Source organism: Tachysurus fulvidraco, chromosome 21, assembly GCF_022655615.1.
Source record: "Tachysurus fulvidraco isolate hzauxx_2018 chromosome 21, HZAU_PFXX_2.0, whole genome shotgun sequence".
Classification (NCBI taxonomy): domain Eukaryota; kingdom Metazoa; phylum Chordata; class Actinopteri; order Siluriformes; family Bagridae; genus Tachysurus; species Tachysurus fulvidraco.
In genome coordinates this window covers 6,269,563-6,284,212 of record NC_062538.1, presented here as the reverse complement: position 1 = coordinate 6,284,212, position 14,650 = coordinate 6,269,563, and the positions used below count along the sequence as shown (strand labels likewise).

At 38.0% G+C, this 14,650-nt stretch overlaps 1 protein-coding gene and 1 long non-coding RNA gene across 2 annotated transcripts; one reads left to right on the top strand and one right to left on the bottom strand.

Moving 5' to 3' along the window:
- Positions 1-356: 356 nt before the first annotated feature.
- LOC125139875 (zinc finger matrin-type protein 2-like) lies at positions 357-3,404 on the bottom strand. Its single transcript, XM_047805811.1, has 5 exons — positions 3,351-3,404; positions 3,148-3,202; positions 2,811-2,881; positions 2,572-2,711; positions 357-974 (listed from the first exon to the last, which is right to left on the bottom strand). Exons 2-5 carry the CDS (start codon positions 3,162-3,164, stop codon positions 804-806), a joined length of 399 nt encoding a protein of 132 aa, XP_047661767.1. The 5' UTR covers positions 3,165-3,202; positions 3,351-3,404; the 3' UTR covers positions 357-803.
- A 981-nt stretch (positions 3,405-4,385) lies between these two features.
- Positions 4,386-12,597, top strand: LOC125139873. The gene is made up of 8 exons (XR_007139015.1): positions 4,386-4,446; positions 6,267-6,385; positions 6,556-6,805; positions 6,898-7,479; positions 7,586-7,663; positions 7,747-7,794; positions 8,034-8,212; positions 12,533-12,597. It is a non-coding gene; the product is annotated as an uncharacterized LOC125139873 (long non-coding RNA).
- The last annotated feature ends 2,053 nt before the right edge of the window (positions 12,598-14,650 follow it).

The following is a 14,650-nucleotide window of genomic DNA, read 5'->3' as shown; positions in this document are numbered from 1 at the left end:
ATCAGGGGAATGTCTCCCTATGCTTTAAGGGTCTGTCACATGCCAGGAAACTAGCTAATAATGGGAAGTCGTAACCTAATGGTTAGAAAGTCTGAATCCTAACGCTAAGGTTGTGGGTTCGAGTCTCGGGCCAGCCACTGAGGTGCCCTTGAGCAATGCACCGAAAGTGTGTGTGTGTGTATGTATGTGTATTTATATATATTTATATACTGTTACTGCAAACCAAAATATTTTTAAGGATGGCCCAATGTGTTGTAATGACCATTATAGTAAACAAATAATAAAGGCTTGCACATGAGCTGATTCTGAACACTGAGATTTTCACTGAAATTAAGTCAATCAGATGAAATCTGATAGCAATTAAATATTTATTCAGATACAAAGGTTAAAAGCTTTTTAACGTAAAATGAAAAAAGGTGTCAAAAAACATTCAAATCTTAAAAGAGGACCAAAAGCAGAGGGAAAAAAAAAAATTCAAGTACATCTTATCCTTTAGTACCTACACACTTTAACTCATTTCAGATTCATTAGTAGATCAATTTAATATTGCTTTAGTTTACTGTGTAACTATAAATCAATAGTAGAGACTGGACAAATGATTGGAATACTAAATCAACAGACTTAGACAAGTACTAAAATGTCAAATAACCAAGGATGGCAAAATAAGTGGATTAGTTGTTGGCTTTGAATTTTCTCATTGTATTCTCATTGTGCATTTGAAAAAAAGAAAAAAAAATCAGACCAGTCCTCGAGCTAAACAGAGCAGTGAGGCCTCAGCATTGGTACCTGCAACACATTCATATTCAATGAGGCTTTTTGGAGGAACCGAATTTTGAGAATCCCATTACAGCAGCCACTTCCTCATCTGCTGCAAAATAAAGGTCTTCTTCTGCTTTTCGTTTCCTCTCCTTTTCTCTTTTTCTCTCCTTCTTTTCTCTTCGCTTCTCCCTTTTGTACGCTTTTTCCTTTTCCTCCTGAAAACATACACATACAACAATCCCATTTTAAAATGTATATATTGTGCACATGTATTTCATTCCGTTGTTCTATAATATGAAGTTTAGTATTATAGAACAGAATGAAATACAATCGTTATATTATTCTCATGATTATATAATAGAAGTGATTAAAGTAGCACTCTTGATTTTTGCTCAACATGAACATCATTAATTCTTCAGTGCACGGTGTTTGATTAGATTAAGGTTTAGATCTTTAGAATTTATGCTTTTTATATAGAGGGAAGAACTGTTGCGTCTCTCTAAGAATTAGGCAGCATAGCTCAAAATAATCACATTTGTCCTTCCCCATTTCTGCAAATTAAAAAATCTAATTAAGCATTTCACAAAATGGTCTTTCTGGGAAGTGTGATCATTATTTACTCAGTCCCTAACCATAATTTGGCTGTCTATCAAATATTGCACAGTGTGTAATAAAGTACTAGTGAAGACCTTTCTCTTCATTGTATACGTAGATGAACACTGATGAAAGAGTCTCAGTTGATATATTTGCAGCATTTGGCAGAGGCCCTCATCCAGAGCAACATACATAAGTGCTTTTAAGTCTCTATTATTGAATACATTAACTCTGGGTCACTGGGTTACAGACTGGAGATACCATGAGCCTTTTTTCTTCTTTTTAAATACACACTCACAACAAACAGGGGAGAAAGTGCTAGTTCAAGTGTTTCACGAAGAAGATACTTTCATGTCAATACTAACATGAACCATCAGAACAGAGGGAAAACGAAAGAGAAACACCTTGTTGATGAGAGATAACAGAGGAGAATGGCCAGTGTGATTCGAGCTGACAGCAGCATAAATATCCAGGCTTTATATAAATGGTGAGCAGAAAAGCATCTCATGTACAACCTATCAAACAGACAGGCTACAGAAGACAGCCACATGGGGTTCAACACCTGTCAGGCAAGAACGGGAATATGAGGCAATCATGGACACAGACTCGCTCTAACTGAACAGATGAAGACTGTAAAACGATAAGGTTTTGTAGATTTTTTGATTAAATAATGAATCAACAAAAGGATAAGCAACATAGAACAGCCAGTCGCTGTACTATGAAGTAACCAGCAGGTGTTCCTACTACCTGCTTTCATCGTATTGTGTAGCAGCATGTGGCACAACTAGCAGGAGATTTCTTGCAGCTAAACTGAAACATCATGGAGGGAAATTTGGTGTTTGTGTATAAAATTCAGCAGTGTATATATGCAATATATCATATGAGATGAAGGAGAAGCAGTGTGTTCTTTGCCATGGTTTAGGTGTACGTTACTGTCTTCACTTCCATTGGTAGTTGCTGCAAGAAATCGTTCCATATTTACATAAAGTTAAACCTTTCTCAACATTGACTCGTTGCTGTTCACATCCACATCTTGCTACCCATGGTTGCTTTCGCTCATGTCACCAGATCTCTGTATCTCTTTGTCACTGCTATATCTATACGTAGCATTACAGTTACAAACTTACTATGATGTGATTTTCTCGTAGCTCAGAATGTTTCCTTAAACCAAACCAACAACCCTCCTGATGTGCGAATAAGCTTGATCCCATAACCCACCTTTTCTAATTCGTTAAGTCTGTTCTGATATTTTTTTGTTACTAGAACTAGTTCAATTCTTCTAAGATTCTTCTTATAATGATTGCTTGTAGAATTTAATGAGTAGTACTCCAAAATGCCCCTTATCAGTGTCCTCTGATCTGTACAAGAAAAAAGAAGCAAACTTTAACGTGTGTTACCTACTGTATATGGTACATAAAAGTAAAATAAAAAAAATGGTAATAAAAGTGAATACTCACGCTCCCTGCTATTAATGTGACTGAGAAAGCTGGATGAGGCTTCCAAAAAGAAATTGCAAATATTGCAGTACCTAAAGGGAAAAAGTACATCACCTTTCAGAAAATGTATTAAAATACTGCATGATGTCACAGTTTACAATGACATTTTTGCCATTTTACCCACGCCTCCAGAGAAATCCCTATTTTCTAGTGGTGTGTAAATAACAGTCAAATAAGCAGTAAATAACTAAACTAAAATGGTTTGATGTGGAGTTGGAGATGCAGTGTGACAATGTGAAAAAGGACATGTAGGCCTTCTGCATATATCTGGTTCAGCAGATGTTCATCAGTGACCTACCCTCCCATCTCAGCCATCGTTCTTTAGGGGACAGGTTTGTTTGCTACGGGTTTCTCTAGAGAAGAAAATACAGAAATAAATGAATCAATTAAACACAAGCTCAGTGGCCATTGTATTAGTGTCATGACCATAACTGAAATCACAAAATCTAAACTGAATGTTCTGAGTTTTGTCATTAGTCTTGTCTGGGGATATGAAGTCACCTGTGCTGTTATACTGCTGTAGTTTACATTAAAATTGGGGTGCATGATGTTTGAAAAATGCTTCAGAAAACGAACAAAACGAATGTGTAGCCAATGAGCAGAAGGGGGCGTGTCTTGTCAATATGTGTGCCTGATATCATCCTTTCATTTTTATTTATTTACTTAGTATTAATTTGCTCACGAAAACTTTATTATTTTGTTTTCTATCTTATGTAGAGCCCTGCTAAATTAGGGTCAAATATTTATTTAGTTTGTATTTTCTTTTACAGTAAACAGTGAAAAATTATTACTTTCATACAAAAGAGAAATAACTAAGACAATACTGTTAAAAAAAAAAAAGTGTTGTTTAACCAATGTTTACCAGTCTAACCCTAGGTTTTTTCTCTGACCTCTGAAGGTCAGAGGGCAGAGTGCGAGGGACTACGAAGTGAGTGAGAGAGACGGACGATACGAGGTGGCCGATCGCACGGTCCACGTGAAAAAGCACTGTAAAGCTGAAAAAGAGTCTGTGGACTGCACACAAGGACCCTGAACAGATAAGAGACTGCTAAGTAAAATAATCGTAAATGAACTCTATGTAGAAAGCGTAAGTGAGAGAGTAACTTGACTCAGCGTGCGTGCGTTCATGTGAGGGACCAAAGATACCGCAGTTCTTTTAATATCAGTACTTGTAAGCTTTACGAGATGCATATAGTTTCAAAATGACATAAAATGGACTATCACAAAGTTTATTGACTGTACAAACGTTGCGGAATAGTTTGCAAGGCCAATAGTCATATACAGTAAATGAGCAACGGAGAAACTGAAGGCTACGCGATTCTTCAGGAGAGACCGAGGCCACGTGGTGACGTCTGCTGCAACTTTGCCTCATTCCCGCCTCCACCTTGTGTGTGTGGAGTTTGCATGTTCTCCCCGTGCCTCGGGGGTTTCCTCCGGGTACTCCGGTTTTCCCCCGGTCCAAAGACATGCATGGTAGGTTGATTGGCATCTCTGGAAAATTGTCCGTAGTGTGTGTGTGCCCTGCGATGGGTTGGCACTCCGTCCAGGGTGTATCCTGCCTCAATGCCCGATGACGCCTGAGATGTTCGGATAAGCGGTAAGATAATTAGTGAGTGAGAATGTGTGTGTGTGTGTGTGTGAGAGAGAGAGAGAGGGACCGAGACAGAGAGAGAGATTATGACTGGTGGTGTTTATTGTAAGTGTTTGTTGCCTTTTTGGACTCCTTCATCATTTGTAATGTTGCTCCCATTTAAAACAGTTCGGCTCAAGCCCAGACATTTTTCGGGTCATGATTGAGGACAATGTCCCGTCCAGAGACAAGCTGTTTCATGTTGAGGTTTTGTTCAAACCGACCATCGAAAATACCCTCGCTAATGAATATGTTTTTTTCTTCATAGGTTGTTGCGTTAAATCTCACAGAGATGGTGGTATTTTCTGATTGGCTATTGTGTAGCCTCTTTTTTTGATTGGCTGATAAGTGTCAGGCTCGACTAAGAAGGAGACGCCCTTGTTTCCTGCCCGTTTCCATAGAGACAGCGATGCGGACTGATACAGTTTGGGCGATGCGGCCTATTAAATGTATGATAAATAATCAAAACGTTTTTCTGCGTGAGAAATACGATGTGTGGCTTGAGAGCGTGATAAAAGACCCAAATAAGTGACTGTCACTCTCAATGCGTGACATTTGACAGCCCTGGTACTATAAAGTGTTCATACATTCACATGAGCTTCAACGTAGCGCGCCAACGGGAGACTTAAATCCCAGCTGGGTCATATTTCTTTTGTGGGGGTTTGTTTTGTTTACATTTGTTTGAGTTAATAAATGTTTGTTTATTGATTATACAGTATAATCTCCTGTGATTTCTTGTTTAAAGAAAGAGCTTGATAAAATGAGGACTGTTATGTAACTTAAGATTTATGTTGGAGTGTGGTACAAATGTCTTTAATATTATGTGGTTATAATTAACTATTTTCTGAGTGATGGAAGGGAACATTTAAAAGAAACACACTATGACTATCCATAATTCTGGTTAGAGATATCTACAATTTAATTCTGACTAGTCACAATTCCACTTCCAGATATCTATAATGTCTTTTTGAGATCTCTTAAATTCAGTTTTATCTAGTCAAAACTAGATTATAGATATCTTGAAATGAAATTGTGACTAGTCAGAATTAAATTGTAGATATCTCAAACCGGAATTATGGAGAGTCATAATTTAGTTGTAGATATCTTATCAAGTTATAGATATCTTCAAATGAATTTTGATTAGAGAAATCTCAAATCAGAGATATCTTTAACTTTCATTCGTCCTAGTCAAAATGTAATTACAGATGTCTTGAAATAGAGTTTTGACTAGACGAAATTATGTTGCAGATATCTGTAAACATGGGAGGAGCTTGTTATATGGGCGATTGCTGTTAATCCACAGGATAAACTCATTATAGACTGAATAGTAATCATGTCAGAGCAGTGGGAGGAACAATGTGCAGTTTTTCACCGGGTTTTTAATGCTGCAGCACGTGCAAGACATGAGCTGTCAGCAAGAATTGCTGACAATTTACTGACTTCAACAAGACAACTATTTCGCCATCAAGTTCAAAGATCGGTTTGTTGCATCCTTGTAAATAATAGGCCAACGTTAGGCTACTCCTTTAGGTTAATGTAACTTGATTCAACATTAGCTCAGTTACCATTCAAATTATTTTGCAGCATAATGTGTTGGCTTGGCTTAACACACCGTCCTCATTAACCTGAAAAAAAAAGGCGGCAACCAAAGAAGACAATGAACTAAATAATGTTAGTTGTAGGGGTGGGTAGTAATGCCAAAGTAATGCAAATAAGTATTTTTTAATTCTGGAAATATTTTAACCAAGTCTAAGTGATGTCACAGCTTTGCATTTGTTTGCTGGAAGGTCTGGTGGCTGCAGGAAAGAACCTATCTGGCATGCAAACCTCTTCCTTCTTCCAGGGCCTGATAGTGAGATTCTGCCCCCTACATCTGCACTTGCTGAACTCACCAAACATGGATTAGGTAATTGTGAAAAAAGCTTATTAAGAAAATAAACTTATTTTATGACTTGTCAACTGTTCTATGGGCCTGTATATGATTTGCTATTATTGCTGAGAGATAATGCATATAGCAGCTAGGAATGTGTTACTCTGCCATTTGAAACTGATCATACTGATGTTTTTCATTTGTAGACAAACCTGTGCATGAGTCAGCAGAGGCTGGACATACAAAGTCAAAGATTGACATAAGATGGAGTTTATCTGATTTGAACAACTTTGCCAAAGTTACCCTCATATTAGTTTAAATTTGGTAGGCTTTGAATTGGCAAGGACAGGCAAAGGACGCAAGATACAGAAATTACAAGTTAGTTCTGTAAAAGAGCTAAAAACATCTGTTGGCAAAAGCAGACTTTACATCATTCTACAAGCTACTGTCTTACAGGTATGGAAATATATACATAGGGATTTATATAATAATAATTTAAAGGTCACAGGTTTGTAAATGAACTTAAAAGGGTCCCTTTCTACCATCAGATTACATCACCACCCTCTGCCATATCCCAGAATTCATTTCCACCACTCTCCACAGGTGCAGCTGTACAGAAGATCTCACAAGTGACTGAAGAAAACGTAGTTTCAGATCTGGCAAGCCAGTGCTTCTCAGCCTTATTCCTGGATGGCAACTGCCCTGCATATGCTAGTGTTTTCCCTGCTCTATCACACCTGCTTCAATTAAGAAAATGCTGTTAATTTGTTGATTAGTTAAATCAGGTGAGCTGAGAAGGCACTAAAATGTGCAGGTCAGTGGTCCTTCAGGACTAGAGCTGAGAACGTTTGTGGTAAACAATATTAAAATGATTGCACATCTACCCATTTTAGATCATTCATTTAAGTTGTGGTTCTTTTGAAAAGGTAGATAGAGGAAAGATGCTATTTGAAAGATACCCCCTTCTTTTACCTAAACAAAAATGATTTGGATTTTCTGTGTACTACCAGGCGACATCCAAATCCTTTGCTATATCTCAGAATTCATTCCCACAATTCTCAGTTGCTCCAGTACAAGATGTGACAGTTTTGGCTGAGAGTACTCAATGGCTAAATGTGGTTTCAGATCAGGTAACCTATTTTGACGTGGTACAGAACAATTTGATTACATTTTTTAGTGTGTGTGTACTATTTTGTCATGATTTGTGATAAATATCTTTTTTACAATTTGCTTTAGGCTCTTCAAGAATGGTATGCAATACGTGCCCAGCAGGACCAGGAGTATAAAGAAACCTTGTTGATGGATCAAGAAAAGGTAATATCCCAAAGTTTTTTGTGTATGTTTTCCATGCACTTGCAAAAAGCAAAAAAATATTTTTAAATCTGTTCTTTCAACAGGAACTGCAGAAAGTGGCTTATCGGGCCTCTGAGGACAAGAGTCAAAAGGTTTGTGTTTGTTATATATTAGTTTACTGAATTAACAGCAGAACATTTTTAATGAATGAAATCACATTTCACACTACTGAGACAAGACATCAGCAAATGGCCATAATGAACTGTAATGAACATGTAATGAACATGTAATGAACCCTCAGATGGGATATTGTTAAAATTTAAATATCCAGATGGACACATCAGCATGAGGAATTATTTGAGCAGAAGGTTTTACTGCTTTTTCATTGTAGCTTTACAGACTAAGCGGTACACGTTCGTGGCAAAAATGATAGCGGTGTGTGTTGTTCATGGAGGAGTTGGTCCACACTTTTTCTCCTAAAGGCTTTTCCAGCAGATCTGTGGATTACCAACACCACCCACCATGGTAGACAAAGTTGCTGACCATACCTTCAGGCAACATTTAATCAAAGTAAGTGTATAGTTTTTCCTGTGATGCATCCTTCAAACTTTTTTGTCTAATTTACCTGTTCTGTTTATGGTGTAGAACTATCTTCATCTATATACAGAAGGTATCTTTAAAAGCCAATGTTGGCCTCTGGGCTCTCCTTTACAATGATTTAATTAAAGTGTCAAGAAAAAGTATGTGAAAATTTTGAGATTTAATGGTTTCTGCATTATCATCAACTGTGAGCTGATCTTCATCTAAGTCAAGGGAATTGACAAATATAATGTGCCTAAATTAATAACACACACAAATTCTGAACTTTCATGTCTTTATTCAACACACTCATCCAACATTCAAAATGGTACTGGAAAAACTGTGAACCCTTGGAATTAATAACTGGTTGATGTCTTCAAATCTTTGGGGGTCACTTAGGGTTTCTTCTTTTCCTCATTGAGTCCTCATTGTGCTATTGGGTGCCCACTTTTTGGTAGAGTAGCCACAATCCACAAGAAGATACAAGTGTCTTCCCAAAGGCAACAAAGTAGAAGCTCAAGAAGAAGCACACTAAGGTCATGGAGTGGCCTAGCCAGTCTATAAAAAAAATTCAGTCAAGAAACCTTAAGGATTTAGAAAAGATCTGTAAAAAAAATAATGGACCAAAATCCCTCTTGAGATGTGTGCAAACCTGGTAACCAACTACAAGAAACGTCTTACCTCTGTGCATGTCAACAATTCTCCACCAAGTAATAAGTCACGTTTTGCCTAAAGATCGAATAATTATTTTCCTCACTTAAATGCAAATTAATTTTGATCCCTTTTAATTATGTGCTTTTTCTGGATTTTTGGTTGATATTCTGTCTCTTTCCTTTACAATAAACCAATGATAAAAATTGCTCATTTATTCCGGCAAAATAATAAAATCTGTAGGGGATCAAATAATTATTTTCCCCTGCAGATTTTATAAGTTTGCCCACTGTATATACAGATTTTGTAGCGTTTCTGTGAGAATTCGTGCCCATTCATTCTCTGGTCCTGCACTGGCATCAGACAAGAAAGCCTGGTTCGCAATCTCCATTTCATTTCATCTTAAAGGTGCTTTATATGTTGAGATCAGGGCTCTGTGTAAGCCAGTCAAGTTCTTCCACACCAAACTTTTCAAACCATTTCTTTCCAGTCCTTGCTTTGTGAACTGGGGCACAGTCAAGTTGTAATAGAAAAGGGCCTTTTCTATTATATTGTCCAAGATTTTATATATATATATATATATATATATATATATATATATATATATATATATATATATATATATATATATATATATATATGCTCATCAGTTAAAGCTCAATCCTAGCAAAACTGAACTGCTGTTCATCCCAGGTGATTCATCCCCAGGTCATGATCTTGCTATATCCTTGCACAACGATCTGATCTCCCCTTGAGCCACAGCTCGCAACCTTGGGGTAACCATGGACAATCAACTGTCCTTTTCCTCTCATGTTGCTAATGTGACTCGCTCATGTCGGTTTCTTCTCTACAACATTAGAAGGATTCGGCCATTTTTGTCCACACAGACTGCTCAGGTACTTGTTCAGTCTCTTGTCATTTCTAGACTGGATTACTGCAATGCACTGCTGGCAGGTCTACCTATGAACGCAATCCATCCTCTGCAAATGATCCAAAATGCAGCTGCCCAGCTTGTTTTCAACCTGCCAAAGTTCTCACATACCACCCCGCTGCTGCGATCCCTCCACTGGCTTCCGGTAGCTGCACGCATTCGATTCAAAACACTGATGCTGGCCTACAAAGCCAAAAATGGACCAGCTCCCTCTTACCTCAAAGCCCTCATCATTCCTCGCACTGCACCCCGCAACCTCCGATCTACCAGCACTGCTCGACTGGTTCCACCATCTCTCAGAGTAAGAGGCAAGTATACTACAAGGCTCTCCTCTGTTCTGGCACCAAGGTGGTGGAATGAACTTCCCCTAGAGGTCCGGACAGCTGATCTCCAAGATCTCCAGGGAAATAAACAAAAAAGAGGAGAAGAGAGGATTTTTCAATTAAGGCAAGCAGTTACACACAAACAGTAAAAAATTAATAAATCTGCTAATAATAAGATTGAACAATATATCATACACTGGAGCATGGACTATTTAACTAGACAACAGTTTAGACCACAGTTTGTGCAGCTCAAGGACTGTGTATCAAACATGGTCAACTGTATTAACTCAAAATGAAAGAAAATTGACAGTAGGCTTAATTCAGTTCTTATTTCTTTTTTTTTCTTTTTTTTAATCATATTCAACAAATAATGGTTCCTGAACACATTTGTTCTGCTTACATTTTGCCTGGAGTAAATGCACAAGCAAAGTAAGAATAACAACATATACACATTCTCCAAATAGTGAAAATTATACACATATAATGTTCAGAAATATACAAAGTACAAGCAAGGTCATCTGCAATTTTCAACAATGCTGTGTTAAACAAAGGAAGGCAACACATTTCACTGAGAACTGTAGAGTCTAACAACATGCAAACTGAATGTATACACGCATACTTTCACATTGGTAAAGGAGAGTTTTTGGCAGAAGTTTTTAGAGTAAAAGCACGATTTGTTTTAGACCTCAATTAGACTGTCTGTCAAGTGAACGTTACATTCATTAACTGCATGTATTAACCTTATAATACAGTAAGATATATCTTGTGCTCTGTTGACCGTGGATGCATTCAGTTGTGATTTTATGTTTTAGGTTTCAATAGCATTCAAAATTTCTGCACAGCATGTCAGATACTTTATCTTCAAATCTGAAATGTGATCAATAGCATGAGAGATTGACTCCTGTTGGTTTTGACTGAGATTGATTTGAGATTGTCTTTCAATTAAAGCAGGGAGATCATCATCATCATCAGTGGTGGGTAAAGAGTCAATTCCATGGCATGTCAGAACTGCCTCCAAATTTTGTGGTCTGTAAGATTTTCCCCAAACATATTGTTGAGTGCAGCACTGTCCATTGCCATATTTAAGAGTATACCTTCCATCCAGATTTGAGTGGGTGTTCAATTGTTTTCTGTACGCAAAGCATGGTTGTTCCAGGCCTCCCTAAAGCGCTCAAGGCTTTTTTGAATCTCAGGAAGAAAAACTATGTGAGGAGAAAGTTTGTGGATGTCATTACTTGCATAAATCGTCATGAATGCTATTTTCTAGTTCAGACAAAATTCTTCAAAATATACTTTTTCAAAATATAATTCAAAGTGCTAGTAGGTGTAAGTTTATTAGTTACATTCTTACACTTGAGTAAACTTCAAATGAACAATCGCTACTTACCTTAGCCTACTGCATGCAACACTGCTACAATGTTGTGACTATACATGTTAATTTGAACATTTAAATTGTATTGGTTTATTAAATATGATACACAAATTTGAGAGGAACATAATGTGAAAGCTAGATAGTTGATGTGCCAAAGACCAGAGCCGATCGGCCCTATTCGCTCGCCACAAAAGTTGCGTAGGGCCTCGCAAATTACGCAAGGCCCCGCCTCCCCCTGCCTCATTATACAGCGCGTGTTAATGTTTACCTTGTAGATGACAATATGAAGTGGAGCTATCCATCTGGCCATGAAAAGAAAAAAAAGAAACAAAATGAGAGTGAAGTGCGAGAACAGCAATCGCGTAAACTTGTGTTCTCTTCAAGTTTGACGTCAGCAAGAGTAACATCAAGAGCTCTGCACGTGCTAATAACATCACTGTGTGATGCAGCCGAAATGGATGACGTGTAAGCGCGAGCTCCAGCGGGTGCGGGGAGGGGGCTAGCTCGCCTTTGCGGATACACACTAGTGAATTTCTACAATCGTTTCTCTCAGTTTTACTAGCAGTGACAAAGCGGACAAATGTCAAAATCCAAGTCGCAAATCTTTATAATCCCTCATTCATTTCTATCGGTCATTAGTGTTGAATCCTGGACTTTATTATAGAGGTTTGTGTCCATAAAGAGGACGGCTATTCACAATAGCTCACTAATGGCACTGGTTACCTAGCGAGGCTGTTGTGTCTGAATCGGAGGTGATTGTTAATGATTATACGTAGCTGTTATACGTATAGGATTTTAGGTTTAAGGTGTCTGGTGAACAGAGTCAGGATGAGTTGATTGGTGCTAACTCTGAGGCAGTGACACTGGAGAGTGAGGAAGATGCGGAAGGAGTTGAGGTTCAGGACATCTGTTCAATTTTAAACACCAACAGTGGGCTGGAGTATCATCTACCCAAGCATCAGCGTTGCACGCGTCATCTTCTTCATTTGGTGGCTTATACAATATTCTGTGTATATATTGTGTAACTTATCTAGACTCATCTCCAAGATCTCCAGGGAAATAAACAAAAAAGAGGAGAAGAGAGGATTTTTCAATTAAGGCAAGCAGTTACACACATACAGTAAAAAATTAATAAATCAATTTTTTTTAATGTTTCTCTTTTTTAGATCATCTACACCCAAGTACCAAGAAGCAGGTATGATGATGCTGATCAAATATTCACACAACATACAAGGAATGTTATTTGAACGGCTTCTTTATTGTGCTTTCAAACCACATTTATCTATATATGTATCTTGTTGAAAGCAATATTGAAGCATTTATTAAAGAATTTTGTTCAGATTTATAATGTGATATTAAATGTTTTATGTAGTATGTGACTTTGCATGGTACTGTTGTTTTTAAACTTTTTTGTAGATGATTACTTTTAATCCCTGGTGGTTCAGAGGCAGGATCATGTACTTTTACTCTTCTTTATACCACAGCACTACTGGGTTCTCGATACTCTGAATGTGTTAATGAAATTTCTACAACAGCAGTTTTGTGCTGGCTACAAGACAAATCACACATTTATAATAATGCACAGTGCTGATATCGCTCGTATAACACGTAACCTATATGATGATTGATACGGTCAGATGTTCTGTAAGGAGATTAATATTTAACAGTTATGTAGAAGGAGTCTTTAGTGTTAAGCCTGTTGTTAGTTTTCAGTCTTTAGGGCAGAATGGTATAATAAACTGAACTGAAAAAGTGAGGCTGGTGAAGAAACAGCTAATTTTAACTGCCACACATAATAAACTGTTATTGACAAATGCACGTTGTTGTTCATTAGAACAGTTTGCATATTCCTGTCATATAAGAGGAAAAACAATTCTCAGATAAGGGCGATAGGAAAATAAACAGCTCTGAAGTAGTGTCATGCCACCTAAACATTAATAATTTTCTCATAACAGCACACCCACATCAAGTTTTATTCATCACTGCTCAGTTTTACAGTAAATATCAGCCCAAATAAAAAGCAAATCCAGTATCACTTTGTGTAAAGACCTGACATGACAATTTTAGAGCTGGAGTCATTGTGACTTTATTTACCAGCTGTGGCAGCAGCCCTAAGTCTCTTAGCCAGCCACAGCCCAGCAAATTTGGCCCTGCACCTTCTACTACCACAGTAGTCGGCAGTTTTTTTTCTACTTCCTGGCACGCCACTGTTCCTGTGACTTGTCCCAGCACCCCCATCTTCTCACATGTATATGTCTTCAAGCTTAGATTGCTTGATCTCCACTCTGGCATGTCTGTTCTTTTCCATAGCTGGGAGTATTGTTCTTTGCTGATGATTGTAACCCCACAAACTGTATCAACTTCAAACTCCACTTCCATGCCATTCACCTTTAACTTTTGTGTGATGGGAGCCACTCTAGGTAGATTTTGTGATACACTATAAATTGTATTGATGTTGTTTGCATCCTCTTCATCACTCCTCCTCTTTAACTAAATGTGACCTCCTACCTTTCTCTTTTTCCTTTCTCTACCCTCTCTGTCCTTTTAATGGTGCAGTCTACAATTTTGCCCCCACTTGCTTTGACTCGCATGCTCTTTTTATGTGTCCGCGCTTGCCACATTTATGACTGAGTTCATTGAAAAATCTGCATTCCCCGGGCGCATGAAGTCCTTTGCATCTGTAACACACTGAGTCTCTTTTCGGGCCTTTCCTTTCCGCTGAGTACATTCTATGCACCAATTTCAGCCCTTTCGGCATCCTCGTTGCTGTCGCTGTCTCATCTGTTAACATTCCTTGCAAATCCTTAACATTTTTGTTTGCCGACTCCATTGCCTGACAGATATTAAGTGCTTTCTCGAAGTTTAAGTCCACTTCCGACAATAGCCGTCTCTGCATTCTGTCGTCATTCACTCCACACACGAGTCTGTCTCACAGCATTTGTAAAAGCGTCGCCCCGTACTCACAATGTTGTGCTAACTTTTTTAGCTCAGCCACATAGTCAGCAACAGTCTCTCCAGGCTTCCGTGTGTGCAAATTAAACTTATATCTTTGCACTATTTCACTTGGCTTTGGATTGTAATGGGCTTTTAGCACATGTATTAACTCATCATATGTTTTTTCCCCTGGAGTCATCGGACACAGTAAACTTCTC